This window comes from Oryctolagus cuniculus, chromosome 18, assembly GCF_051225735.1.
Source record: "Oryctolagus cuniculus isolate XC-2025 breed Fujian yellow rabbit chromosome 18, ASM5122573v1, whole genome shotgun sequence".
NCBI lineage: Eukaryota > Metazoa > Chordata > Mammalia > Lagomorpha > Leporidae > Oryctolagus > Oryctolagus cuniculus.
This window is the reverse complement of record NC_142884.1, coordinates 79,522,811-79,550,641: the sequence shown is the minus strand read 5'-3', so window position 1 is coordinate 79,550,641 and position 27,831 is coordinate 79,522,811. Positions and strand designations below refer to the sequence as shown.

Below are 27,831 nucleotides of genomic sequence, written 5' to 3'. Positions count from 1 at the left end.
GTCAATTGGGGAGTGAACCAGCAGATGGAAGACCTCTCTCTCTGCCTCTCCTGTCTCTGTATAACTCTGACTTTCAAATAAATAAATAAAACTTTTAAAAGAAAGAAAAGCATTACATATAATTTTGTAGAGCAAGCGAATTCAGAGAGGAGGAACACTTTTCAACCTATAATTTTTCAGTTATTTTTATTTATTTGAGATAGAGATCTCCCACCTGCTGGTTCACTCCCTCTATATCACAATGGCCACGGCTGGGCTAGGCTGAAGCCAGAAGCTGGAAACTCAATCCCAGGATCCCACGCAAATGGCAGGAACCCAACTATTTGAGCCATCACCATAGCCTGACCTAAAGAATTAAGAAAAAAAAATTTTTTCAAATGGACAAATGCACTCTAAGCCTGCACAGTCTGTTTTATCTTCCAAACATGAGGCCTGGCTGGTACTCAGACCCAGATATGCAGAAACAAAGGTTTGTTCCCATGTCGTCCAGATGTGTCTGGCACTTCCTTCTGAAAGAGCTTCTCTCTTGCCAGCCTCACTGAAAACCAAAACCATGAAGGCATGGGGAAGGTGCTGCCATGTGGCTCACATGGAAGCCAGACAACGCTGACAGGGCATTCCAAGTTGCCCTGTGTCCCTGTGGGACACACACCCTGATGAGGTCACACGCACTCCTGTAAACCTCATGTTGCCGATGACAGCAGGAGAAACACAGGTACCTTTGGGTGGTCTTGCACACAGCTGCTGGGAAAACGATGAGTTCAGTCTCGTCTGCACAAGCAGCTGCTGGAAGCGGATCCCCTGGAGGCACTGCAACCACAAAGCATTCACTCATGAGCCTCCTGAGTCTGCTGCCAATATGATTCAAATAAGATGAACAGAAATCAAATTCACTTCAGAAATAAAAAAAAAAAAATGTATATAGTCTCCAATAGCAAGGAAAGCAAAAAAACAGCCATTTCTAGCCCGAGATAATTTTAGTAACTTAAAACATTACCGCTTCAAAACACAATTTTAAGACTAAAACCGGGGCTGGCGCTGTGGCACAGCAGGTTAATGCCCTGACCTGAAGCACCGGCATCCCATATGAGTGTCGGTTCGAGACCCGGCTGCTCCACTTCCAATCCAGCTCTCTGCTATGGCCTGGGAAAGCAGTAGAAGATGGCCCAAGTCCCTGGGTCCCTGCACCCTCATGGGAGGCCCAGAAGAAGCTCCTGGCTCCTGGCTTTGGATCGGCACAGCTCCGGCCATTGCAGCCAATTGGGGAGTGAACCAGTGGATGGAAGCCCTCTCTCTCTCTCTCTCTCTCTGCCTTTCCTCTCTCTGTATAACTCTGACTTTCAAATAAATAAATAAATCTTAAATTAAAAAAAAAAAAAAACACTAAAACCTCAGAGCCAGTGTTGTAACATAATGGGTTAAGCCACCACCTGTGCCACTGGCATCTCATATGAGCACAGGTTTGAATCCCGGGTACTCCACTTCTCATCCAGCTCCCTGCTAATGAGCCTGGGAAAGCAGCAGAAGATGGCCCAAGTGTTTGGGCTCCTGCACCCACATAAGAGACCAGGATGCAATTCCAGGCTCTTGGCTTTGGTCTGGCCCAGCCCCAGCATTGCAGTCATTTGGGGAGTGCAGCAGCAGATGAAAGATATCTTCCTCCCTCTCTCCCCACCATAACTCTTTCAAATAAATGTATCTTAAAAAAAAAAAAAAAAAAAAAAAAAAAAAAGCCGGCGCCGTGGCTCAATAGGCTAATCCTCCACCTAGCGGCGCTGGCACACCGGGTTCTAGTCCCGGTCGGGGTGCCGGATTCTGTCCCGGTTGCCCCTCTTCCAGGCCAGCTCTCTGCTGTAGCCAGGGAGTGCAGTGGAGGATAGCCCAAGTCCTTGGGCCCTGCACCCCATGGGAGACCAGGATAAGTACCTGGCTCCTGCCATCGGATCAGCGCGGTGCGCCGGCCGCGGCGGCCACTGGAGGGTGAACCAACGGCAAGGAAGACCTTTCTCTCTGTCTCTCTCTCTCACTGTCCACTCTGCCTGTCAAAAAATTAAAAAATATATATATACATAAATAAAAGAAAAGAAAAGAAAAGAAAAACTACAAAAAAAAAAAAAGACTAAAAGTTCATGAAATTGACATGCTGAGAGAGAGAGTATGATGCATCTTGGTCAGGCAAGGGGTGATGTTTCTAACAGGCCAATAAAGCAAATAATCTGCCAGACCCCCTTTCATTTTCTTTAGTCCTCAGAAAGGAAAATACTAGTTTTTTACCATTAGCTGCTAACACCACTTAATACATTATTTAAAGATAAGAATAGTGATTTTTAAATTTTTTTTGGCTATTACCAGTCAAAATCCACTACAACAAAAACTACTACAATAAAGGATAACATGCTAAAAAATAATAATAATATATTAGGGGCAGTGCTGTGGCATAGCTGGTTAAGCAGCAGCCTACAGGGTGCGCCCATTCGTGTCCATTTCTGATCCAGCTCCCTCCTAATGTACCTGGGAAAAGCAGAGGAAGAGGGCCCAAGTACCTGGGCCCTTGTACCCATGTGGGAGATCCAGAAGAAGCTCCTGGCTTTGGCCTAGCCCAGCCCCTGACCCTTGTGGCTATTTGGGGAATGAACCATCAGATGGAAGATGTCTCTCCCTCTCTCCTTCTCTCCTTCTCTCTCTCTCTCCCTCCCTCCCTCCCTCCTTCTGTCTCTCCTCTCTGCAACTCTGCTTTTGAAATATATAAACCTTTTTCAAAAAATAAATTTAAAAATCCAAGTACACTCACTAACCCAATATTAATTGTATTAACCAAAGTCCCAACATAACTAAAGAAAGTGAATTGTCCCCAATATTTTACCATAATGAAACTGGACCTGCAGGTGATGACAGCCGCTGAGTCAACATCCAGGGTGAGACAGGTTCTGTGCTACCATCCCAAAGTAAATCTGCTCCCCAACTAGTAACTTGTTAATTAAATAAACTACTCAGATATCCCTATCAAAAGCCAAAAGAATAAAAGGTGGTCATTACTGGGCACCAGCAGGCACCAGGTACATCTTAATTATCTCTTTCAATCCTCACCAACTGTCCTGAGAGTAGGAGCTGTCACACCCACTGCACAAGGAGAAAAGCAAAAACTAGGGCCGGCGCCGCGGCTCACTAGGCTAATCCTCCGCCTAGCGGCGCTGGCACACCGGGTTCTAGTCCCGGTTGGGGCGCCGGATTCTGTCCCGGTTGCCCCTCTTCCAGGCCAGCTCTCTGCTGTGGCCAGGGAGTGCAGTGGAGGATGGCCCAGGTGCTTGGGCCCTGCACCCCATGGGAGACCAGGAAAAGCACCTGGCTCCTGGCTCCTGCCATCGGATCAGCACGGTGCACTGGCCGCAGCGCGCCGGCCACGGCGGCCATTGGAGGGTGAACCAACGGCAAAAGGAAGACCTTTCTCTCTGTCTCTCTCTCTCACTGTCCACTCTGCCTGTCAAAAAAAAAAAAAAAAAGAGGGCCGGCGCCGTGGCTCAATAGGCTAATCCTCCACCTTGCGGCGCCGGCACACCGGGTTCTAGTCCCGGTCGGGGTGCCGGATTCTGTCCCGGTTGCCCCTCTTCCAGGCCAGCTCTCTGCTATGGCCAGGGAGTGCAGTGGAGGATGGCCCAGGTGCTTGGGCCCTGCACCCCATGGGAGACCAGGAAAAGCACCTGGCTCCTGGCTCCTGCCATCGGATCAGCGCGGTGCGCCAGCTGCAGCGGCGGCCATTGGAGGGTGAACCAACGGCAAAAGGAAGACCTTTCTCTCTCTGTCTCTCTATCTCACTGTCCACTCTGCCTGTCAAAAAAAAAAAAAAAAAAAAAAAAAAAAAAAAAAAAACTAATACAACTAGTCATGGCAGGTATGGGATGAGAACTCTGGTGCCCAATCTCCCAGGACTTCTCCAGGTCTACCCCAAAAAGACAGCAGCTCTGACGCTAGCAGCTCAACATACGCCAGGCAGCCTATATCCCTACAAGTACAAAGTGCTTCAGGCCTCCAAACTTGATAAAACTTGCAATTCCTTGTTGTTTTTTAAAAGATTTATTTATTTGAAAGGCAGAGTGACAAAGAAAGGGAGAGACAGGGAGCAATCTTCCATCTGCTGATGCACTCTCCAAATGTCTACCATAGCAGTCAGAAGCCACGAACTCCATTCAGGTCTCACACGTGAAAGGCAGGAACCCAAGCACCTGGACCATCACCTGCTGCCTCCCAGGCATATCAGCAGGAAGCTGGATGGGAAACATGGAACAGCCAGCACTCTAACACAGGATGAAGGCATCCCACGCAGTGGCTTAACCTGCTATGCCACAAGGTGCTCCCCCACCCCATTTGTTTAATTCATGATGCAATCTTTTAATGATTTTGGTTTTTTTAATTGTTATTTATTTATTTATTTATTTGACAGGCAGAGTGGACAGTGAGAGAGACAGACAGAGAGAAAGGTCCTCCTTTTCCGTTGGTTCACCCTCCAATGGCCGCCGCGGCCGGTGCACCGCGCTGATCCGAAGCCAGGAGCCAGGTGCTTCTCCGGGTCTCCCATGCGGGTGCAGGGCCCAAGGACCTGGGCCATCCTCCACTGCCTTCCCAGGCCACAGCAGAGAGCTGGCCTGGAAGAGGGGCAACCGGGACAGAATCCGGCGCCTCGACCGGGACTAGAACCCGGGGTGCCGGTGCTCTAGGCGGAGGATTAGCCTAGTGAGCCGCGGCGCCGGCCTCTTTTAATGATTTTGTTAGTGGAGCTACTCAGGTGCAATGTAGTTGTCACTGTAAGTTTAAACAATGATCTACTCTCCCATCTTGGAGTTTAGTTTTGGCAAATCAATTCACAGCTCACACTATATAAAGCTTGTTAGACTAGTTTGTGCAAAGCTAAGCTGTGAAGCTCGGCACACCATAGTGTCTTCCCAGTCAGATCAGGAACCAGGTGCCCTTTGTCTGTAACACAGACTCACACACAGCACACGGGTGAAGACTCATCAGGCCTATGAGGCCCTGCCCCTCCTGGCATCACCACCTTCCAGTAACCCCTGCCTTAGTCTGCCCACGCAGAACACGACAGCTGTACTCAGCCAAAGGCAGTAAACTTGCAACTCCAACGCTGCTGCTGCGAAGTCCGGGAGGGGGCACTCGGGCCAGGGCCGCAGGGCTGGCCGGCGGGAGCGCGCCCGGCCCCTCAGGCGGGATCGCAGGGCTGGCCGGCGGGAGCGCGCCCGGCCCCTCAGGCGGGATCGCAGGGCTGGCCGGCGGGAGCGCGCCCGGCCCCTCCGCGGGATCCCAGGACTGGCTGGCGGGAGCGCGCCCGGCCCCTCAGGCGGGATCGCAGGGCTGGCCGGCGGGAGCGCGCCCGGCCCCTCAGGCGAGAACACAGGGCTGGCCGGCGGGAGCGCGCCCGGCCCCTCAGGCGGGATCCCAGGACTGGCCGGCGGGAGCGCGCCCGGCCCCTCAGACGGGAACGCAGGGCTGGCAGGAGTGAGCGCGCCCGGCTCCTGGTCGGGATCCCAGGACTGGCCGGCGGGAGCGCGCCCGGCCCCTCAGACGGGATCCCAGGGCTGGCCGGCGGGAGCGCGCCCGGCCCCTCAGAACAGCCGGCCGAGGGCCCGGCAGGCGGCGAGAATGTGGGAAGTGGGTGGGGGCGTGCTCGGTGGACAAATGGATCCAGTAGGTTCAGGCTGGGAGCGACCGCCAACAGTCACGGACACTGCGAAGTGGCCGCGGTCGGAACCACCCCACACGGGTGCAGCCCCAGTCGCCAATTCCCGCCGCTTTTCCGGCCATGGCAGACGCAGGGAGATGACGTCACGGCGGCGCCAATCGAAAACCACAGACCACAGCCCGGAACCAGAGGCAGCGCCTCGCTGCTTACCTGCCGGGCAACGCCGAGAGCCCTCACACCGGTCCCGGCCGTCTTGCCATGTCCGGGGCCGCAACCGCATCGCCACAACACGGCGAGCGGCGCTGCCACCGCTCGACCCCCGGTTGCGGCCACCAGCCGGCGCAACATCCCCCGACCCCGCCCGGCCCGAGCGCGCGCACGCGCAGGCTGCAGCAAACGGGTCCTCACGGGGCCACGCCCCCGCGCCCGGGCGGCCCTTCGCTTTAGGTGTCCACGTTACCGCCTGAGTATTGATGCATCCGATCGGGAGCGCGCCCGGCGGCCGAGTCCGGCAAGACGCTAAGGGGATGCCCAGCGCCTGGGGACACTGCGCCTCGGAGGTCTCCAGGGACGCTCACTTCCGGGGTCCTCCACGGGAAGCGGCTCGCGAGAGTGGACATCTGTTCTGTGGCATAGCGGGTAAGGCCGCGGCCTGCAGTGCCAGCATCCCATATGGGCGCTGGTTCGAGTCCGGGCCGCTCCACTTCGATCCAGCTCCCTGCTGGCGGCCTGGGAGCGCAGAAGGTGGCCCAAGTCCTTGAGTTCCTGCATCCGCGTGGGAGACCCGGAAGAAGCGCCGAGCTCCAGGCTAAGGATCGGCGCAGCTCCTGCAGTTCTGGCCATCTGGGGAGTGGGCCAGTGGATGGACGACCTCTCTCTGCCTCTATGTAACTGCCTTTCAGATTTAAAAAAAAAAAAAAAAAAAGACGCTTCGGATGCGGCTCCATCCGCCACCCTGAGCCTGGAACACGGGAGCTGACCCGGGACGCAGTGTGCCGTGTTGTTCCCTTCGTGGATGGTCGCTGCGGGCCGCTGGGCGGCTGCTCTGGTACCACTAGAGCGCACGCCGGTCCTGCGCCCGAGAACGCAGGGCTGGCCGGCGGGAGCGCGCCCGGCCCCTCAGGCGGGATCGCAGGGCTGGCCGGCGGGAGCGCGCCCGGCCCCTCAGGCGGGAACGCAGGGCTGGCCGGCGGGAGCGCGCCCGGCCCCTCAGGCGGGATCGCAGGGCTGGCCGGCGGGAGCGCGCCCGGCCCCTCAGGCGGGATCGCAGGGCTGGCAGGAGTGAGCGCGCCCGGCTAGGAATAGCCCCCGCCGCCCGCCTCCGAGTGAACCAGAACTAGGCGGCGGGTGGACGCCCTCCACCTGCTTCCCCGCGCAGCCCATTTTCTCTGCCAAGTTCGGGAGGGAGCAGAGCAAGCACAGCCCTCCTGGACCTGAGACACGGCTGGGGGGCAGAAATGCCTGGTGAGAGGGCCCTCAACTGCCAAAAGGGGATGGACAGCAGGTACCCTCGACGTCACATTAGAAGTACTGGCATCCCATATGGGTGCTGGTTCGGGACTCGGGTGCTCCACTTCAATCCAGCCTAGGAAAGCAGTGAACGATGGCCCAAATGCTTGGGCCCTGCACCATAATGGGAGACCAGAGGAAGCTCCTGGCTTCGGAGCAGCACAGCTCTGGCCATTGCAGCCACTGGGGGAGTGAACCAGCAGAAGGAAGACCTTTTTCTCTGTAACTCTACCTCTCAAATAAATTTTAAAGTCTTAGAAAAAAACAGAAAATCTAGAAATATCTAGTACTTTGTTTACAGTGGTGGAAACCAGTGAACCATTTGGAAAAGGCTAAAACTGAATCCTAAATAAATAAAATTTTTTAAAAAGGAAGAAAAACTGGGATCCATACCTCACAGCATACACAAGAACAGACTCCAAATGATCAGGGCTCTAAGCGCAAAAGTTAAACCATGCAAAAAAAAAAAAAAAAAAAAAACTGGGTGGCTATAAAGAAAGCTGTGTATGACAGTCAAATGTAAATGAAATGAAGAAAACTTTAACCTGGCCATATAAAAATGTAAACAAAACAGAGGGGATGGGGCCGGCGCTGTGGCGCAGCGGGTTAAAGCCCTGGCCTGGGGCGCCGGCATCCCATGTGGGCACTGGTTCTAGTCCCGGCTGCTTCTCCTCCGATCTGGCTCTCTGCTATGGCCTGGGAAAGCAGTGGAAGGTGACCTAAGTCCTTGGGCCCCTGCACCCACGTGGGAGACCTGGAAGAAGCTCCTGGCTTCGGATCGGCACAGCTCCGGCCGTTGAGGCCATTTGGGGAGTGAACCATCAGACGGATGGAAGACCTCTCTCTCTCTCTCTGCCTCTCCTCTCTCTGTGTAGCTCTTTCAAATAAATAAATAAATAAAAGAGGGGAGTGGCAATGTGGTGCAGGGGCTAAGCCACCACTTGGCAATGCCGCCATCCCGTATCAGAGTGCTGGTTCACTTCTGATCCGGCTTCCTGCTGATGCACAGGGAGGCAGCAGGTGATGGCTTAAGTGCCTGGACCCCTGCCATCCACATGGGATACCTAGATGGATTTCCTGGCTCCTCATTTTGGCCTTAGTCGCAGCTGTTGTGGGCATTTGGGAAATGAACCAGCAGATGGGAGCAGTGTCTCAGTCTCTCAAATCAAGTAAACTTTTTAATGATGATAATACCTGAGGTGGGCACTGTGGTGCAGTGGGTTAAGCCACCACTTGGGATAACCGCATCCTGTGCTGGAGCACTGATTCAAGTCCCTGCTGCTTTGCTCCCCATCCAGCTCCCTGCTAATGCACCTGGGGAGGCAGGAGACGGCCCAAGTCCTTGGGCCCCTGCCGCTCATGTGGGAGACCAGGATGAGCTCCTGGCTGCTGACTAGCCCAGACCTGGCTGTTGTGGCCGTTTGGGGAGTGATCTGCTAAGTTTTCTATCTTCCTCTCTCTGCCTTTCAAATAAATGACTCTGAAAACAATGACACCTACGCAAGGAGAACAGGAATGGCCCTGAGCTACAGTGAGGGTCCCGTCAGTGGGCCCAGCTTGGGAAGATCAAAGATGCTCCCGGCACTAGATGGAGCCTTTGCTGACTCTGCTGTAATCTGCGGTCAGTGTCACTGTGGAGTTAAGGAGACAGCCCTTCCTTCCCACAAGAGGATGCTAGACACAGAAGACACAGCTTCTATTTACTGAATACTCCTTGTGTTCCAGGCGTGCGACATGCTCCCTGGAGCCCCGGCGACCCCAGGAAGCCTGTGATGTCGTTTCAGAAGCGAAGGCTCGGGAACATGTTCCTCTAAACTGTCTCGCACTCACTCCTTGGTCTGACATCAACATCCCCCTCTCTCCCACTCAGGAAATTTGAGCTCGCCCCAAGTAACATTTTACTCCACTAGATAAGGAAGGCAGTGAGTTTTTAAGTTGACAGTCTTGGCTTTGTCCCAGATTCACCACACAGAGAAAGTCTGAGAACACATATTTAATGAAACAGTGACAGTGGCATTGCTGCAACTCTCAGGCCAGCCTGGTCCACGCCGTGGGGCCACGCTTAGCTGTCCTTTCTTCTGTAAGACGCTGGCCATGTAATTCAGTTCACTGCTAGGTTCTTCTATACTGCAGGCTCACAGAACCTACCCATGATTCAGTTTACAGGCTTTATCATCCAGAAAGGGCAGGTGGAGAGGAGGTGCTGGTGGAGGAGGCATGGGGTGGGGGAGGGTATTAAAAAAATGGGCCCCAACCCTTTATCCAATAAATGCCAGCATAATAACGTTTTCTATGGGCACAGTGATTTATAATGAGTAATGTGATGTTGACTACACAGGAGATACCCACATGACAGACATGTGATGCAGTCGTGAGAGATGCACAGACTAGGGGTGTAGGAAAAGGGCATTTGGTCTTTAATCCCCTCTCCAGTCCCAGAGGAAAGAGAAGCCCACTGTGATTCAGCCTCACGTCACACTCTCGATCCTCTCACTGTTCTACCCTGAGATAGGTGCACACTGCGATCTCCATTCTCCAGGCATGGAAACAGAAAACACAGCAAGAGCTTTGCTAAACAGCCCTGACGGCAAGGGGCAAGAGAAAGGTGACAGATTCCTTACATGGGCCAGCCAGCTAAGCTGACTGTTCTGGCTGAGGTCTCCTCTTGGGCCTCCTGGTCAAAGGTTATGATGGCCTCTGCCACTGCCCAGGTGTTGGCCATGTGCATCAACAGCCAAGCACAGTCCAGGGCAATGAGGAAAAAGGCAGACACAAGCAGCCCCCGCTTCCTAGGGGTGAGAGATTGGGAAGCTGCGTCCTGAAGCATCCCTCCCCATAGCCCCCACAACCTCAGGACTCGTAAAGTGCAAACACTGAGCCCCAGTGTGCCCCATCCCACCCCGTGTCCAGGGCACCCTCCACATGGGGCGAGCAACCACCTGTCAGGGGTTCCCTTGAGCACATGCTCCCAGCTTCTGACCTCTGGCGTCCAAACAGGAAGCTCCTGGCTGGTCATCTCAGCGCACAATGGCAGAAGGATGGAGCGCCTCTGAGGCAGAGCTGGTTTCACCAACTGCCACTCAGGCCTACCCTTCTGCCTAACCTCCAACCTCCCCGGGCAGAGTCTCTGCCACACACTGGAGCATGGGACACCCTCCTTGGGCTGAAACCCCCAGCTGCCAGCTTGGAGCACCAGGACAAGGTGGGCTGGGCCATGGCGGAACAGCAGCATTGCACGCAGCAGGGCAAGTTCCACAGCCCCTCCCCCCCCTGTAGTGCAGACAGCACTGACAGTGCACACTGGAGGCTTGGCTGGGGCGGGGCGGGGCGGGGCCAGGTCTGTCAGGAACGATCATGAACAGCCGTCAGCAACATCCAGAAACCCTCAGATTGGCCAGGGGTGCGGGCCAGGGGGCGGGGGTGGCTTGGAGCCTCTGAATAGAACCCAACCCAGCGACTGAAGGTAAAACAGAAGCCTGGGGCTGCTGTGCACAGCCAGCACGCTCAGCTGTTAAAGGCCACTCCTCTGAACCTCCCTGTGGGTCTCAGCCTAAACAGTCGCCAAGGAGGCCAGGACTAATGCAAGGGTATCTCTAGGGCCCAGAAGCCTTGGCCCCAGGTGAATGGAGGGGCTGTATGCCACGGAGGAGGCGAGAAGTCCTTCCCTTCTCCCCTCGGAGTCCAGCAGTGGGAGAGGGGCAGAGACCACATAGCAACCCCTCATCGCTGCACACCCAGTAACAGAAATGCAGCTACCAGAGTCCCAGCAAACACGTGGGCGATGATGGTCCTTGTGAGAACTGCTCACCCACCTCTGGTCCAGCAGGGGTGAAGAGGTCCAAGGGCTGCACCCCAAGGGGTCTCCAGAGCAGAATGGACACCTTGACTTTGGCAATACCCAGCAAGGTGGGTGCTGTCCCCCAGTGCTCTAAGCATCCTCCTCTGGACCAGGCTCCTGGAAGAGCGACTGCTTCCGTAGGGTGAGCCGGGCACACTTGGGACACGTGGTCGAGTTGTCATAGTAGCAGTCCCTGGGGGTGGGAAGACAGGTTGGGGCTCTCTGCACAGAAAATTCTAGCACTGAGGGGCCAGCATTGCGGAGCAGCGGGCTAAGCTGCCGTCTGCAGTGCTGGTGTCCCATATGGGTGCTGGTTCAAATCCTGCCTGCCCTACCTCTGATGCAGCTCTCTGCTATGCACTTGGGAAAGCAGCTTGGGCCCATGTACCCACCCAAGAGACCTGGATGGAGTTCCTGGCTTTGGCTTTGGGAAGTAAACCAGAATATGGGCCAGACGTCTCTCTCTCTCTCCCCCTCCCTCTCTCTTCCTCCCTCCAACTGTGCCTTTCAAATAAATAAATAAATCTTTAAATGAAAAAGAAAAATTCTGCCACTGAATCTTCATACACTCCCATTATCCCCCACACAGGGCAGCAGGCAGGGAGATGGGATTAGGTGCTACCACAGGGCAGATGCAGGGCAAGTGCAGGGATCACACTCTGCGCGGCTGTGAGGCCTGTGTGAGGGGAGCACTTGCCTCTCCCATGGGGTGGGTATTCACACTGCCCACCACCAGGACAGTGCACGCTCCCAGGTCACACCCAGGCTCTGAGCTCTCAGTCAGCTACTAGCACCTGCCTTCAACACTGTGTGCACAGCTCCCACTCAAGGTTCCCAAACTATGTATCGAGGCACCCCAGGGCACCGCCGCCTCAGTCGGGTCTTTGAGAACACATCTGTCAGATACCACACAAAGCACTCTCTCCAGGAAGCTCACAGCCCACATCAGTGTCTGTGGCAGCCCCTTCTGTAACACCCTAGCATTGCAAAGGCAAGGTTTTGGCAGTCACTGTGTTAAAGAGAAAACGCCAGGCAAAACAGTGTGGACAGACAGGGCTGGTATGTCCTGTCTGACGGCAGGTTTGAGAAGGTGTGCAGGGCTCTGGAGGTAAGGAATTGTGCTTCTCGAAGAAAGAAACTAAACTATTTCTCTTGTAATGTGTGTGGACGATCTTTCTAAACAGCCACCAAATCTTTATGGCCATAAACTTACAACACTGTTTGAGTGTAAGCACTTAACAAAACATGCTAGGTATTTCTTTTGGTCTAGGGACACTTTGAAAAACTACCAAGACACTAAGGGTGCCAGGAACTAAGTACCGCACGGACTTGTGGCCTATACCAGCCCTGAAAGAGCGACTTCAATCCTGATGGAGAAAGGAAGCAGTTTGGATGCTGGCCGAGGCGGGCCTTTAGGGGTTCATGCTCCCCAGCCCCACAGATGTCCACTCCTGATGGAACTTTTAATTACGTCATCAACTGCAGGATCAGCAAAGACCCAAATACCTTTCTGTCTGCCTGTCTGCCTCAGGGGAAGGCGTGCAGGCTCACACAAGGTCAACAGGGCTGAGGCAGAGGGGAGGGGCAGCACTCAGTCTGAGGGAAGTTCTGTCCACACCCACCTGTGGAAAACGGCGGAGCAGTCGGTGCACACAGACGTGTGGCTGTCAAACGGGAACAGCACGTCCCCCTCTCGGCAGAGCTCACACACGAAGCCCTTGGCCTGGCACCGCTGGAGGAGATTGGGGACGGAGGCAGGTAAATGCCAACCTTGAAGAGTCCTCTGAGGCCAGGGACAGGGCTGAGCTTTCGCTCCCGCTCATCCCAGCCATCCAGATGGGGGGCAGGGGGCGACCCACCTCGCAGTCCAGCTTGATGTGCTTGGCAAAGAGCGTGTGGATCTCGGTGAGTGAGCAGCCAAGGCGGCCCATGTGGACGTCCAGGAGGTCCTGGACAGAGTACATCTCGTCGTTCTCCACAAAATGCTGCCGGTCCTGGAGCTGCCAAGTTGCAGAGGCTGTGACCCCAGCACAGGTGAGGGCCCCTCCCCAGTCCTCACCCACAGCCGCTCCCACTGTCAGGGCTCAGAGTGCTCGAGGAAGCCCAAGCTTCAAATGGCGTCTGGGCCCTGACAGCAGAATCCAGGAACCTGAGAAAGCCAGCAGGTGAAGACGGGCCCAGGCCCGCGATCCCTCACCTGAAGGCCTCCTGCCACGCTCCACGCTCCACGCCCCTCGGCACCCCATGCTGGTCACCTCGCTGCCCCCCGTTGCTCCAGCTTGCCCCTTCCCTTGCCAGCTGGGCGCGGCCCCCCAACCCCCACAGGCCCCATCCCTTCCCTGCGTTCTCTCCCCCACAGGGCTCGCCACCCACACATCACCTTATCTGTCTCGGCTCCCCTGCCTGATGGGTGCTCTGGGAGGCAAGGATTCCTGCTTAGGTTGTTCACTGCTCCCCAGAATCTAGAACAGCATCTGTGAATACTGACTAAACAAATAGGTGAGCCCTGAAAGCCGTGCTGGTGGCAGTCCCGCCCGAGAAGGCTCACCAGGTCCAGCCCCGTGCAGACTCTCATGGAGCCCAACGGGACAACACCGGCTTCTCTAACGAGAATGCTTCTGAAGGCAGAACACCTGTTCACTTATTTCACACCTAATACTTCTTGGGCAGAGTTCTGGAGGAACTCGACTAACAGCAAAGTACAGAGAGAGCCGAGTGTGAGGTGTGCCCACCGCCCTACTTGCTCTGAGTTCCCAGCCCGGGGCCGGTGCCTCTGGCGATCTGACCTGCAGCAGCAGACGTGCCTCCATGGCCTCCTTGCAGGTGATGAAGTAAGGCTTCATGAGCAAAATGTCCTGGCGCAGCTTCTGCAGATGAGCAGAGGGGGAAGGCCTCAGCCAGGACGCAGGGGTGGCCCTGCCGCCACGCCTGCGCCGGTTCATGGGCAATCTGTGGTCACCCACCTCGTCCTCTGGGTGACACAGGGTCACTAAGGGGCAGGGAAGGGGCTTTGAAAGACCTGAGGATGGACCCAGACCTGAAGTCTCTGGCCAAGCTCAAGTTCAAATCACAGCTCCCGGGCTATGCAGGAGCCCGAGGTTCATTTATCATTTATCACTGTCTGCCAAATCCACCATTTACTTGACCTGAGCCCAGCACAGCCCCACAGGCACAGAAGCCACCTACCTGGGAGCCGGCAGCCCCAGGGCCAGCACGGGGCTCCATCTGACACCCTGAGCCAGACTAGACTGCCTTTCAAAACCCACATCCCTCGTCAACCGTGAGCCCGTGGCAGGTCAACTCGCTCAGTTTCAGTCCATAAAATGCAATTAACCCCTTTCCACTACCTTGCGCAAGACTCTGTCATCTCCTGTCTGGACTGTAGCACCAGTCTGACTTGGCCCCTGCCCTCCCTCCTCCCTCACTCCTGGCTAAGAGAGTGGCTACTGAGCACCAAAAGTGTCTGGTCTGAACTGAGACACCTTGAGAGTAGAATACACGCTGGAATTCAAAGATGTGACACGGAAAAGAAATGTAAAACTTCAGGGCTAGCACCGGGGCACAGTAGGTTAAGCAACTCTGCAGCACCGGCATCCCATATGGGCACTGGTTCAAGGCCAGCTGCTCTACTTCCGATCCAGCTCTCTGCTATGGCCCAAGCACACAGCAGAAGATGGCCCAAATCCTTGGGCCCCTGCACCCACGTGCAAGACCCAGAAGAAGCTCCTGGCTCCGGATTGGCCCAGCTCTGGTCATTGTGGCCATTTGAGGGGTGAACCAGCAGATGGAAGTCCCCTCTGTCGCCCTCTCTCCATCTATAACTCTGCCTTTCAATAAATAAATAAATCTTAAAAAAAAAAAAAAAGTGGCTGGCACCACAGCTCAATAGGCTAATCCTCAGCTTGTGGCGCCGGCACCCCGGGTTCTAGTCCCGGTCGGGGCGCCGGACTCTGTCCCGGTTGCTCCTCTTCCAGTCCAGCTCTCTGCTGTGGCCCAGGAGTGCAGTGGAGGATGGCCCAAGTGCTTGGGCCCTGCACCCCATGGGAGACCAGGAGAAGCACCTGGCTCCTGGCTTCGGATCGGCACAGTGCGCCAGCCACAGCAGCCATTGGAGGGTGAACCAACGGCAAAAGGAAGACCTTTCTCTCTCTGTCTCTCTCTCTCACTGTCCACTCTGCCTGTCAAAAAAAAAAAAAAAAAAAAACATGAACTATCTCAACAATTCTGTATATTGCTTGCACACTGAAAGAATCTTTCAGATGTATGGTGTTAAATAAAATATACTATTAAAATTAACCTCACCTGGTTTCATTTCACTTATTTCATGTGGCTACTAGACAATTTAAAATTGCCTCCATGCCTGACATCCAATCGCTAACGGAAGTAGCTCTGGCATTTTCAATCCAAAGGAGTGCCCAGGCTCAGAACGTGCCGCAGCCCCCACAGGTGCCTGAGGCGACAGCCCTGCCCACCGCTGGGGCCCTCAGCCTTACCCGGATCTCCACGAGCTCCTCCACGTAACTGAACAGCAGAGGGTTGATCTCCCGGAGCCTGAGCACTGGCCGGGACACCATGAGTGCCAGGTAGCGCATGCTGCAGCGAGACACCTAGGGGCATGGCCGAGTGACTGCCCCTGGGGGGTCACGCCCCCCTCCCAGCCACTCAGGGAACAGGGATCTCCACCCTCACCTTTACCCCATCCCAGCTCCCCCCTCTGCCATCTGCAGACTGGCTCTGCCTCCCCAGAGCTGAGACCCTGCCCTCCAGACCAGCACCTTGCGGGGCTCGAAGTCCCAGTTGTGCACGACCCGTGCAGGGATGACGGCCAGGTCATTCCAGTGGCAGTGGCTGCAGTAGTACTGGCCGGTGTAGTCGCACTGCCGCGCCTCACTGGGCACACCCCCTGCAGGGGTGGGTGTGAGGTCAGACTCCCGGCTCCCATTTCCCCTCTCACAGCCTGCAGGGACAGACTCCGCAGGCCAGGAGACCTCAGCCAGTCCCCGTGTCACTGCCACAGGACTCCCGAGGGGCCACAGCACACACATGACTACCGCGCACTTTCCCAGGCCCTGTCTGTAAAAGAAAGCCACACAGACGCTGAGCCAGGCCCCAGCCCCACAGGCAGATGACCTGGGCAAGTCACGAGACAGCTGGAACCTCAGTCTGACTGAGTGGGAACAGAAAACAATGCCCCTACCAGTCCCTCTCCCTTGCTGAGGACAAGCAGGCATGGCTGCACCCACAGATCTGCTCAGCTGCCTGCTGGGTGCCTGCGTGCCCAGCTGCCCCGACCACAGCCCCATCTCACTCTGTCCCCACCAGCACTCGGCACAGCGGTAATCCTGGCCGTCCAGCCCTGTCTCAGGGCTGTGCCCAGCTGTCCCGACCACAGCCCCATCTCACTCTGTCCCCACCAGCACTCACGCAGAGAGATGGGTGCCCGGCACTCGGCACAGCGGTAATCCTGGCTGTCCAGCCCTGTCTCAGGGCAGATGTTCAGCTCGTACTCAGCTTGATGGCTGACTTTGGAGCTCACACAGGGCTTGGAGATGAGGTTCAAGCACTTGCTGTGACACCGGTAGCAACACCCTGGAGCGGGAAAAACAGTCACAAACCTCTCAGAGACGGGTGGGGCTGGGGTCGTGGTACAGCAGCTTGGGCCACCACCTGCGATGCCGGCACCCTGGACTGGCGTGCTGGCTCTAGCTCCAACTGCTGTGCTTCTGATCCGCCTTCCTGCTCATGCACCCGGGAAGACAGCAGAGGACTACACAAGTGCACGGGCCCTGCCACCCACACGGGAGACCAGGATGGAGTGACTGGCTCTTGGCTTTGGCCTGGCTCAGCCCTGGCTGTCGTGGGCATTTGGAGAGTGAGTCAGTGGACAAAGATCTCCCTTTCTGCCTTTTAAACAAATACGTCTTCAAAAGGCAGCAGCAGGGAGTAGGAACCATCCAGCCCACGCTGGCCTCCAGCCAGCCCTGCCCTGCAGCCTCTACTCAGACACCCAGGTCCACTCATAGCCTTCTGCTCCCACAACAGATCTCAGAACCTGCAAGACTTCATGTCCCCAACCTCCGACCCTCTTAACTCCAATCTCCACACCTGGGGACCACCCCGCCATCCCCACCCACCAAAGCCCAGCTGTCCACATGCAGTCCCTCTTCTTCTGTCTCCACCCTGCCCCCAGCTTCCCATCCTGGGTCACACCCCCTTTCCAAACCTCAGCCACCTCCAGAGTGCCACCACCCTCGCCTCCCACCTTTGCCCTCCCTCTTCCAGTCCACTATTAAAACCTAAGTGTAGGGGCCTGCACCATGGCATAGCAGATAAAGTGGTGCAAGTGGTTTGAGTCCCGGCTGCTCCACTGCTGATCCAGCTCCCTGCTTTGGCCTAAGAAGCCAGCAGAAGATGGCCCAAGCCCTTGGGCCCCTGCACCTGCGTGGGAGACCCAAGAAGCTACAGGCTCCTGGCTTCGGATCAGCCCAGCTCTGGCCACTACAGCCATTTGAGGAGTGAACCAGAGAATGGAAGACCTCTCTCTCTGCCTCTCTGTACCTCTAACTCTTAAATAAACAAATCTTAAAAAAAAAAAAAAAAAACAAGTATGGGGCCGGCGCTATGGCAAGTTAAGCCACCACCTTCACTTCAGCACCAGCATCCCAAATGAAGGCTGGTTTGATGCTCAGCTGCTCTGCCTCTGATCCAGCTCCCTGCTAATGCACCTGGGAAAGCAGCAGATGGCAGCCCAAGTGCTTGGGCCTCTACACCCATGTGGGAGACCCAGAAGAAGCTCCTGGCTTTGGTTTGGCCCAGCTCTAGGCATTGCGGCCACTGGAGAGTGAACCAGCAGACATAAGATCCATCTCTCTGTTTCTCCCTCCCTCTCTCCTTGTAACTCAACCTTTCAAATCAATAAATATTCTTTTTTTAAACCCTAAGTGTGTCCAGCAGCCACCTCTGAGGCCGACCCTACCATACCTCCCCTCAAGCAGCGCCCCAACCACACTGCTCTCTGCACACTGGACACCCAGCGACCACAGGGCCTCCAACATGGGGCTCCTGCATTCCTATGCTCATTCCTGGACTGCCAAGTGTCAGCTTGAACACAATGATGCCTCTTCATTCCACCCTTACGTGGTGCCCACTCCATCCCCCACACAAGCCATTCCCTGCTTCTCTTCGCTGTGCTATGTCTGGCATTTACCAGTCTGACTTCTTATCCAGAGCAGCACAGTCCAGTGTGGTGGCCACAGCCTCGTGTGTCCAGAGAACACTTGCAGGGCACACAGCACAGCCGTGAAGTGAGCCCAGTGACAGCAGTGAGCTTCTGGTCTCTGGCATCCCTGAACACAACCCAGACATGGACGCAGAGCTCTGAGCTGCTCTGCCCTGCCCTGGGGACCAGCAGCACCTGTCTCCACCTAGGCCCACCTGTGCAGGTGTACCAGGTCTGGATGAGCCCCCAGATGATGGTGTTGCACTTGTCGCAGGTCTGCTTGACACTCTTGCTCTTCTCCTTGTAGAAACGGTGCTGGAGGAGGACTCGGATATTGGGCTCGTCCTCACTGGGGTCCTGCAGACAGAGGGCCAGAGCGTGGTCCCTGGTGGGCTGGGCTGCAGCGCCTTCCCCACCACACAAGCCCCTCAGTGCATTTCTTACAGGCAACACTTGTAGCAGACTGAGCTTGAATCCAAGGCCAGGTCCTCTTTCCCCTTCAGCAACAGAACCACCACCCCTCTGTGTGGGTCAACCAGCTAACACACCACCTTCCCAGCATCCCCTGCAGCTAGGTGGGACTGCACTGGGGCCATCGGCACGTGAGCAGGAATGACACGGCCTCCCTGCCTCCCCCCTACTGCCAGCTGGATGCAGACCCCATCTTGGGTTTCCCCAGGGACTGGCAGACCGGCAAAAGACTTCCAACGCCATCTGCTGCCACATGGACCCTGCACCGACCGCCTATGGGATTTTTATGTGAAGAAAATCACACGTCTCCATGGCCCCACCTAATCCCTACCGAATATGCCACCTAGAATTCCCAGGGGACCAGGTGGACCACCACCACCACCACCACCACCACCACCACCACCCCGTAGCTTCTGAGCCCTAGAACCCACTGCCCCTCCTCCTGTCTCCCTTAGGGGACACCACGTCTGCACCCTGAGCCCTGGGACCTACTACCCCTCCTGCCTCCCTTAGGGGACACCATCTCTCCCACCCTGAGGTCAGACACTTTAGCGGGGAGCCAGTGACCCAGAGCTGGCCCAGGACTGACCCTCACCCTGAGAAAGGGAAGCGCTCATCTGTGCAGGACCACCACGCCAGGGGAGGCCACCTCTGCCATGGCAGCTCAGCCACCAGGGCGAGGTCTGACGCAGCCGGAGGGGCTTGCAGCTAACAAGGTAAACACTCTCTTCCTTCAACTGAAGCTACTGAAGCGGCTTCTGCCCCCTGCAGCCAAGAGGGGTCTAGAATAACAAAGAAATAACCTGCACGTAGGGCCAGGGGCCCTCTCATTCCCCTGCCTTTCTTGCTACCTCTCTGCCTCAGCCTCTCAGGCCTAGAGGGAGACCCCAGAGGCTGCCCCTTGCGCCCCGCTTCCCGCTCCAGCCCTGGCCCTGGAGGGAGACCCCAGAGGCTGCCCCTGGCGCCCCGCTTCCCGCCCCAGCCCTGGCCCCAGCCCCTCCACGCAGCACCCACCTTCAGCTCCTGCAGCTTCAGCCGGAGGTGGATGAGCCGCACCACGGCATCCTTCTGCTGCTCCGACTGCTCGGGCAGCTCCAGAATCAGCTGCTTGCACTCCTCAATGGCCTGCCGCAGCTGCTGGATGTCAGAAGCCAGGAACAGACCCTGCCCGGGTGGGGGCAGGAACGACAGTCAGGGGCCCACTACAGGCTCTCCGTGTCGAGGCTGGGCCCATCACCACTCAGACCCACAACGGACCTCCACCCAGATGAGGAAACAGAAGCCCAGGAGCCAGAAGCTGCTTCAGGCCTCTGGGAGTGAGCAGCAGGGTAAGAACGCCCACCCAGCTGGACCCGTCCTCCGAGAGGCCTCTCAGGCGCTCTCCAAGGTGACTTCCTCCTTCCAGAAACCCAGCTGCCTTTCCAGCTATGCCACTTCACTGGCTTCTAAAGAGCTTCCCCTCAGAGAACAGCTGGGGAAACGATGCTTGCTGGCCTGAACAGGAAGTGGCCACCAGCCTAAGTTTCAAGCTCAGGCAGACACCAGCAAGGTAGCCTGGAAGGGCCCCCCACCGCCAAGACCCAGATCTTCCGGCTGCTTTCACCACACAGTGGCCCCGCAGCTCAGGCCCCTGCCAAGCCCCCAGACTCAGAAACACCCAGATGTTACTGGGGACGACGCCTGGGAGCGTGGGCTGACTGTCCTCGGGAGCCAAGCCCTCTTCCGTTTGTGCACTAGAGGGAGCGTGGGCTGACTGTCCTCGGGAGCCAAGCCCTCTTCCGTTTGTGCACTAGAGGGAGCGTGGGCTGACTGTCCTCGGGAGCCAAGCCCTCTTCCGTTTGTGCACTAGAGAGCCAGTACTGAGGAGCAGCACCCTGCCCCTCCTCCTGGGAGCTCACGCCATGGCTGAAAGAAAGGGCTCAAAAATGCTACAAAAGACACAAAATACAAATACGGAATATGCAGCTGTACGTGCAAAGCTGGAAGGCACAGACGAGGTGAAAAGTGGGTTCCAACTGGGGGCTCCTGGCTCTTTATTTCACTCTTTTTTTTTTTTTTTTTTTTTTTGACAGGCAGAGTGGACAGTGAGAGAGAGAGAGAGACAGAAAGGTCTTCCTTTGCCGTTGGTTCACCCTCCAATGGCCGCCGCTGCAGCCGGCGCACCGCGCTGATCCGATGGCAGGAGCCAGGATCCAGGTGCTTTTCCTGGTCTCCCATGGGGTGCAGGGCCCAAGCACCTGGGCCATCCTCCACTGCACTCCCTGGCCATAGCAGAGAGCTGGCCTGGAAGAGGGGCAACCGGGACAGAATCCGGCGCCCCAACCGGGACTAGAACCCGGTATGCCGGCGCCGCAAGGTGGAGGATTAGCCTATTGAGCCACGGCGCCGGCTTTATTTCACTCTTCTTAAAAGAATTATTTATTGGCCGGCGCCGCGGCTCACTAGGCTAATCCTCCACCTAGCGGCGCTGGCACACCAGGTTCTAGTCCTGGTCAGGGCGCCGGATTCTGTCCCGGTTGCCCCTCTTCCAGGCCAGCCCTCTGCTGTGGCCAGGGAGTGCAGTGGAGGATGGCCCAGGTGCTTGGGCCCTGCACCCCATGGGAGACCAGGAAAAGCACCTGGCTCCTGGCTCCTGCCATCGGATCAGCGCGGTGCGCTGGCCGCAGCGCACTGGCCGCGGCAGCCATTGTGGAGGGTGAACCAACGGCAAAGGAAGACCTTTCTCTCTGTCTCTCTCTCTCACTGTCCACTCTGCCTGTCAAAAAAATAAAAAATAAAAAAAGAATTATTTATTTATTTATTTAGTTATGGCTTGAAAGGCAGAGTGACAGAGATCTCCCATCTGCTGCTTCATTCCCCAAACGTGTATAAGAGCTGGGCTGGACCAGGCGGGAGCCAGGCGCCTGCGCCTCCCTCCAGGTCGCCCGTGGGGGTGGCAGGGACCCGAGTGCTGCAGGCCTCATCGCCTCTGCCTCCCAGGTGCATCAGCAGGGAGCTGCACCAGAAGCAGAGGCAGGCAGGCTGGTGTGGGGCACAGGCGACTGCCTGCCCTGAATCCTTTTCACTTAAGCTACACTTCAATGTTTCTACAGAGTTTCTAAAAATTAAAAGCCTTACAAACTTTTTGTAAAAAACTGAGCCCTTTTATTGCTTTTCTTCAGAATAAGCATTCTGTGAACAGAATATAGAACAAATCAACAAGAGGTGCAGAGGTTGCGGGAAGCAGGCAGGCGGCTTCTCTCTCTCTGTCCCCCACCCTCACCTTGCAGCATGTCCACAGGATTCCAGAGAACCCCAGCAGATCCAACTGTCACATCTGCTTCTCAAGGACCTGGGGCTGGGGAGAGGGGCAGGCCCACGTCTCCAAGCCTCGCCCAGGACGTCTCCAGCGGCCCTCAAACGGGCTCTGAGCGTGGAGTCAGGCCCAAGGACTGCTCCACCACCAACACGTGAGACACAGCCCAGCCCACCCATCCCCTGCCCCCCAGACCCCAAACCTCACCACAGGCCGGGAAAAGTGGTCTTCAGACAGCCCCAGGTCCATCACGCGCTCAGTGCAGCGGAACTCCGGCTCCCCCAGGGGCAGCTCGGGCAGGGTCTCTAAAGGAAGAGGGCACAGGTGTGCAGGGCAGCGGAGAGAGGGGCCGGTCTGCCCCACTTGCCCACATCCCTCAGGGAGGAGGCACTGCAGGGAGCGGCTGTCCACCTGGCACTTGCAAAGGAACGCAGCTGCTGGTGCAGGCAGCAAACAGCCACCAAAAAATAAAGTGCTGAAAGACGCCCCAACTTCCCAGCAGGAACCCCCGTATAAACGCGCCGAGTGAAGACAGGACACTGGAAGCCTGCACTGCGAAACCCAGGAACCTCAGCATGGCTCTCTGTACCCCTGGGTCACAGCCCCCCACAGCCTCCTGACCCCCAGATCTTGGCTCTGAGTTCACTGCACCTGCTGCGTGCTGGGCCCTGGGACGCAGTAGAGACTGATGAGACACAGATCCCCTCCTCAGAAGCATGCGTCCCAGGGGAGGAGCAGAAGCCAGCTAAGGAGCAGGAGAGTGATTCCACAGCGAGGCCCTGCCCCCTGGCAAGGCCAGCAGGGTCCAGGGAGGGTGGGGGCTGGGCAGGGGTCCAAGGGCCCAGCCCTGCCCCGCCTCCGCACCCACCTTCAGAAGCAACTTCCAAGACCTCCTCACGAGGCCCCTGCTCATGCTGCCGCGGCCCGAGCTGCTTGTTGAAAGGGTTGAGGTGGGCCTGCCGGAACCGGGCCAGCTTCTCATCATATTCCATAGCATCGCCCTGTGGGGCCAAGCAGGGGTGAGGGCTCAGCGCCCAGGCTCGCGTGGACCATCGCTTCTCCCCACCCCTCTTCCTGTGCTACTTTCCTGGGGGTGGGAGGATGACAGCCACCCCCCCACAGCCTTGAACCTCAGCCCGTTCCACAGGCCATCTCAGTGGCCACCACCGAGGCCCCCACTGGTAGCAGAGGAGCCCGCAGCACTGGTGCCCGCCCCATACATAGCATGTGGGCACATGACCCACCCAAGGGTCCCCAGCCACACCGTCTAGAATCCAGGCTCCTCCCCAGGCCTTGGATGCCCCTCTCAGCCCCACCCTGGCCATCAGTCCATGCCCATGAGTCCCATCTCCTGGTACTGGGTTCCTCTTTCCTGACTCAAGACAAGAGCAGCCCAAAACCATGGCTTCCACCACAGGGCTCAGTGTTGATGCTCTGGAGCCAACGCCAGGGTCCAGGCCTACAACCAGGGGGTGACCCTGAGCAGGGCCCACCACACTCCCACTCCTGGAACTGTCAGCACCTGGAGCAACTTTCACCAGCGCCGTCTACACTGGCACCTGGGGCCTGGGTCTAGGCCCCCGATCAGGACACGGCTGAGGCAGCCTTGGGGTCAGGGGAGAGGCAGGTGCCTAGCTCACCACCTGCAGGAGTCACAGATCCGTAACTGCTTCTCCCCTCCCTGGGCTGGGCTGACTGGGCCCAGCAGGGGCAGCATAAGCAGTGTCCAGCCTGGTCCTGGCTGGGCACATTCCACAGCCTCTCTCTGCCTCTCTTCCTCTCCCACAAATGGATCATTGTGAGGGTAAAGTGCACACAAAGGAAGCCCTCAGGGATGTGAGCTGGCAGCCTGGAGGCCTGTGTCCCCCATCAGAGCGTGGCCTGTGTCCCCCATCAGAGCGTGGCCTGTGACCCCCATCAGAGTGTGACCTGTGTCCCCTATCAGAGTGTGGCCTGTGTCCCCCATCAGAGCGTGGCCTGTGTCCCCCATCAGAGTGTGGCCTGTGTCCCCCATCAGAGCGTGGCCTGTGTCCCCCATCAGAGCATGGCCTGTGTCCCCCATCAGAGCGTGGCCTGTGCCCCCCATCAGAGTGTGGCCTGTGTCCCCCATCAGAGCACGGCCTGTGTCCCCCATCAGAGTGTGGCCTGTGCCCCCCATCAGAGCGTGGCCTGTGTCCCCCATCAGAGCGTGGCCTGTGCCCCCCATCAGAGTATGGCCTGTGTCCCCCATCAGAGCACGGCCTGTGTCCCCCATCAGAGTGTGGCCTGTGCCCCCCATCAGAGCGCAGCCTCCACCTCCCAATCCCAGCTTCTCGCCACCGCAGACCCTAGGAGGCAGCAGTGATGGCTGAAGCAGCTGAGTCCCTGCCTTCCAGGCAGGAGACCTGGACCAAGACCCCAGCGCCCAGCTTAGCCTGGCCCAGTTCTCACTGCAGGCATTTGTGGAGTGAACCAGCACATGGGCATACTCCTTCTCTCTCTCGCTGTGCCTCTCAAAAAATTTTTAAGAATACATAATTAAGGCCAGCGCCGCGGCTCACTAGGCTAATCCTCCACCTTGCGGCGCCGGCACACCGGGTTCTAGTCCCAGTCGGGGCGCCAGATTCTGTCCCGGTTGCCCCTCTTCCAGGCCAGCCCTCTGCTGTGGCCAGGGAGTGCAGCGGAGGATGGCCCAAGTGCTTGGGCCCTGCACCCCATGGGAGACCAGGAGAAGCACCTGGCTCCTGCCATCGGATCAGCGCGGTGCGCCGGCCACAGCACGCCAGCCGTGGCGGCCATTAGAGGGTAAACCAACGGCAAAGGAAGACCTTTCTCTCTGTCTCTCTCTCTCACTGTCCACTCTGCCTGTCAAAAAAAAAAAAAAAAAAAGAATACATAATTAAATTCTCAGTAGCATTCTTCTTTTAAGCTGTGCCGAAAGTACACAAGTGTTCGTTAGCTTTCTCTGCACCCATTACAGTCTGAAATAACTCACAATGATAAAAGACAATCAATTCCGGAACTCTTCTCCTAACACCTTTCCCCAAAAACAAAGAGCCCAGTGGTGTGGGAGCTGAGATCTGAGGCAGTCATCTGGTGGCAGCGGAATAAGGCAGCACCACCCAAGCCCATGCAGGGCTGACACTGGAGTCAGGGCCACCCAGCACCCATGGAGCCCTCCTGCCTGTGAAGCCTCTGTACTGTGTGTGACTGAACAGAAGCTCCAGTCTGGTGGGACCTGGCACCTGCTGACTGGGAGGCACCGAGGACCCGAGTCTCTCCTCTCTCCCCTACTGCCTGATGACTCTGGATGGACCACACAGGACGGTGGGGTGAGAGGCGGACCCCTGGTGCCCAGAACCTCCCCAGAGAAGACCCACAGTGCAGAAAAAGCCATCCCGATATTCACATCCCTCCCTCCAGAGCTGGGAGCCCTCATTGCTGGTTTGTCACATGGTTTCCCGGCCTCTTCTGCACTAGGTGTGGTAATAGGACAGGAACAGGAAGAACATGCAAGACTTTGGGGAACTGCCCTCGAAGGGAGAGGCTGCTGCCGGCTGGGACACAGACGAAACGGTGAAGGTGGGGCAGACACCCCGAGGTGTGACCTAGCGGCCTCAAATGAAGGTGGCAGAATGACCATACTGCAGGTGACTCACGGAGTGGATTCCACTCAAGTGACACACAATAGACCTGTCTACACCACTGTTACTGGGACGGAGGTTTCCGTCCCAGATCCCCACTGGTTACCCAGTAACCCAGCAGCCTGCGGCCCTATCTGAAACCCAGGCCTGCCAGCTCCTAGCAGTGTGACCTCCTGGAAATTAGTAAACCTTTCTCTGCTTCCAATTGCTCATGCCCCAAATGGGAATTACAATGGCAACATACACAGTTACAGGAAAGACTGGTTAATACAAAGTTCCAAGGGCACCCATCAGCACAGAGCAAACACTCCGAGTATCAGCCACAACTTAATAACTATTACCACTGTTACCCTTAAGAACCAAATGATTGGGGCCAGCCCTGCGGCACAGCAGGTAACCAGTATCCCACCTGCTCCACTTCCAATCCAGCTCCCTGTTAACATGGGCCTGGGAAAGCACTAGAAGATGGCCCAAGTGCTTGGACCCCTGCACCCACATGGGAGACCTGGAGGAAGCTCCTGGCTTCTGCCTGCCTGGCCATTTGGGGAGTGAACCAGAGCATGGAAGATCTCTCGCTCTCTCTCCTTTTCTCTCTGTAACTCAGACTTTCAAGTAAATAAATAACTCTTTGAAAATAAAAATCAAGCAGCCTGATTTAAATTCTGTGTCTCCTAGTGAGAGCTGAAACCGCAATTCCTCACCTATGTGTCAGAGAGAAGCAGGATGTGTGCATGCCAGGGAGGCCAGACCCACAGTCCCTGCTATGCAAACTGTAGCCATCAAGCTCTGGTACCCAGCCCAAAGGAACCAAGGGGTGGACATGTGGCCTCGAAACACACTGGGGAAGCCCACCTACCACCTCAGAATGCTGGGTCTGAGTCTCAGCTCCACTAATGCAGACCTCAGGAGACAGCAGGGGGGCTCAGGTGATGGGGTCCCTGTCACCCACGAGGGGGCCTGGACTGTGCTGACACAGACCCAGGCCACAGCAGAGGGGCTCAGGTGATAGGGTCCCTGTCACCCACAAGGGGGCCTGAACTGTGCTGACACAGACCCAGGTGACAGCAGAGCTGGCACAGGTGATGGGGTTCCTGTCACCCACGAGGGGACCTGGGATGCACCGTGTGCTTTCCTAACCGGCTTCGGTGTCTCAGCTTTAGAGCAGTGCCCAGTCAGCCGGGCAGCGCCTCACCGAGCGTCAGCACTGCCCCGCTGGGCGCCCGGTGCCAGCCAGTCCCAAGCTCTGTACCTGCCAGCCCCAGCTACTGTGGGCATTTAGAGAAAAGACCTCTCTCTGTCAGTCATACACATACATACACAAAAGTAAATATCCTCAGAACAGTGAGAATGTGGCCTCCAGCTTCAAGGCCAACAGGGGCAGGGGCAGTTCCCTGACCGCGACGCGCAGGAAACAGCGGCTCTCGTCCACCCCCGAGCGGGCACTAGGCCTGGGGGGGCGGGAGCGGGGCACCGGGCTGGAGGAGGCAGGGGATGCGGGAGCCACCCTCCGACCTCTACGCAGGCTGCACAATCGCGCTGGGCTAAGGGAGGCTACCTGCGGGTGCGGCGACCCCGCCGCGTCTTCCCCGCACGCGGAGCTGGATGCCTGCAACCCCGGAACCCGCGCCCGGAACGGCGGGTAGGGGCGGCCCGAGGGGCCAGCGCCGCGCCACCACCTCAACACGGAACCCCCCCGGACCCCCGTCTGCCGCGGGGCGCCCCGTCTGCTCCCGGCCGGCAGGAGGCTTCCGGGGCCCAGGGCGTGCGGGGCGAGGACTGCCGGCCTGTGAGCGCCCTGGGCCCCGCAGGGCCCCGCAGGGCCCCGCAGGTCCCCGCGGCGCGCGCTTGCTCTGGAGCCCCCGCCCTGCCCTCTGCCACCGCACCCACCCATTGCGGGACGCTGAGACCGAGGCTCCGGGTGGCCCAGCGTCTCCGAGGGCCGCGCAGGTCTCTGGCTCACCGGGCCTTGCACAGCGCTGGAGCCGGTTCTGCGCCCGCGCGGCCGAGGGTGCTCCCGCGCCCCGGCACCCCGGGCCCGCCCCAGGCCCGCGCGCCGCTCACCTGACCGCCGCCGCCCTGGCTGCATCGCCCCCCGCGGCGCCGCGCTCGCCGCTCCGGGTCCCGCCGGGCTGCGCGTTGCTGCCCCCTGCGGCCGGGAGGCTCACGACACCCGCGCCCGCCCCACCGAGC

The 27,831-nt window shown here is 57.4% G+C and overlaps 2 protein-coding genes and 1 long non-coding RNA gene across 33 annotated transcripts in view; 1 reads left to right on the top strand and 2 right to left on the bottom strand.

The window, feature by feature from the left end:
- The window catches only part of LOC100342095 (mitochondrial inner membrane m-AAA protease component AFG3L1), a 44,113-nt gene extending 37,976 nt beyond the window's left edge, over positions 1-6,137 (bottom strand). For 2 of the 4 annotated variants that reach the window (XM_008251958.5, XM_051828945.3), the window contains exon 1: positions 5,897-6,087. In XM_008251958.5, coding sequence (XP_008250180.3) covers positions 5,897-5,966 — 70 coding nt within the window. In that variant the 5' untranslated portion in view covers positions 5,967-6,087. Of the gene's footprint in view, positions 1-719; positions 811-5,896 lie in introns of all 4 variants that reach the window. The other 2 variants (XM_008251957.5, XM_008251956.5) reach the window with 2 other exon arrangements.
- On the bottom strand, positions 768-27,831 carry DEF8 (differentially expressed in FDCP 8 homolog). 28 transcript variants are annotated; one of them, XR_011384140.2, is made up of 13 exons: positions 27,602-27,710; positions 22,887-23,019; positions 22,226-22,323; positions 19,738-19,887; positions 18,468-18,609; positions 16,458-16,622; positions 15,809-15,936; positions 15,527-15,640; positions 13,820-13,900; positions 12,893-13,033; positions 12,656-12,765; positions 11,008-11,226; positions 768-810 (listed from the first exon to the last, which is right to left on the bottom strand). XR_011384140.2 is itself a non-coding variant. In XM_070062876.2 (12 exons), exons 2-12 carry the CDS (start codon positions 23,008-23,010, stop codon positions 11,124-11,126), a joined length of 1,350 nt encoding a protein of 449 aa, XP_069918977.1. In that variant the 5' UTR covers positions 23,011-23,019; positions 27,703-27,831; the 3' UTR covers positions 9,174-11,123. The 28 variants fall into 28 exon arrangements, 10 of the variants coding, with proteins under 10 accessions (XP_069918977.1, XP_051684909.1, XP_089175946.1 ...); XR_011384143.2 differs by lacking the exon at positions 768-810 and adding an exon at positions 9,174-9,398 and having other exon boundaries at positions 27,703-27,831; XR_011384144.2 differs by lacking the exon at positions 768-810 and adding an exon at positions 9,174-9,398 and having other exon boundaries at positions 12,893-13,027; positions 27,703-27,831.
- On the top strand, positions 6,115-7,467 carry LOC149121049 (uncharacterized). The gene is made up of 2 exons (XR_016225058.1): positions 6,115-6,809; positions 6,945-7,467. It is a non-coding gene; the product is annotated as an uncharacterized LOC149121049 (long non-coding RNA).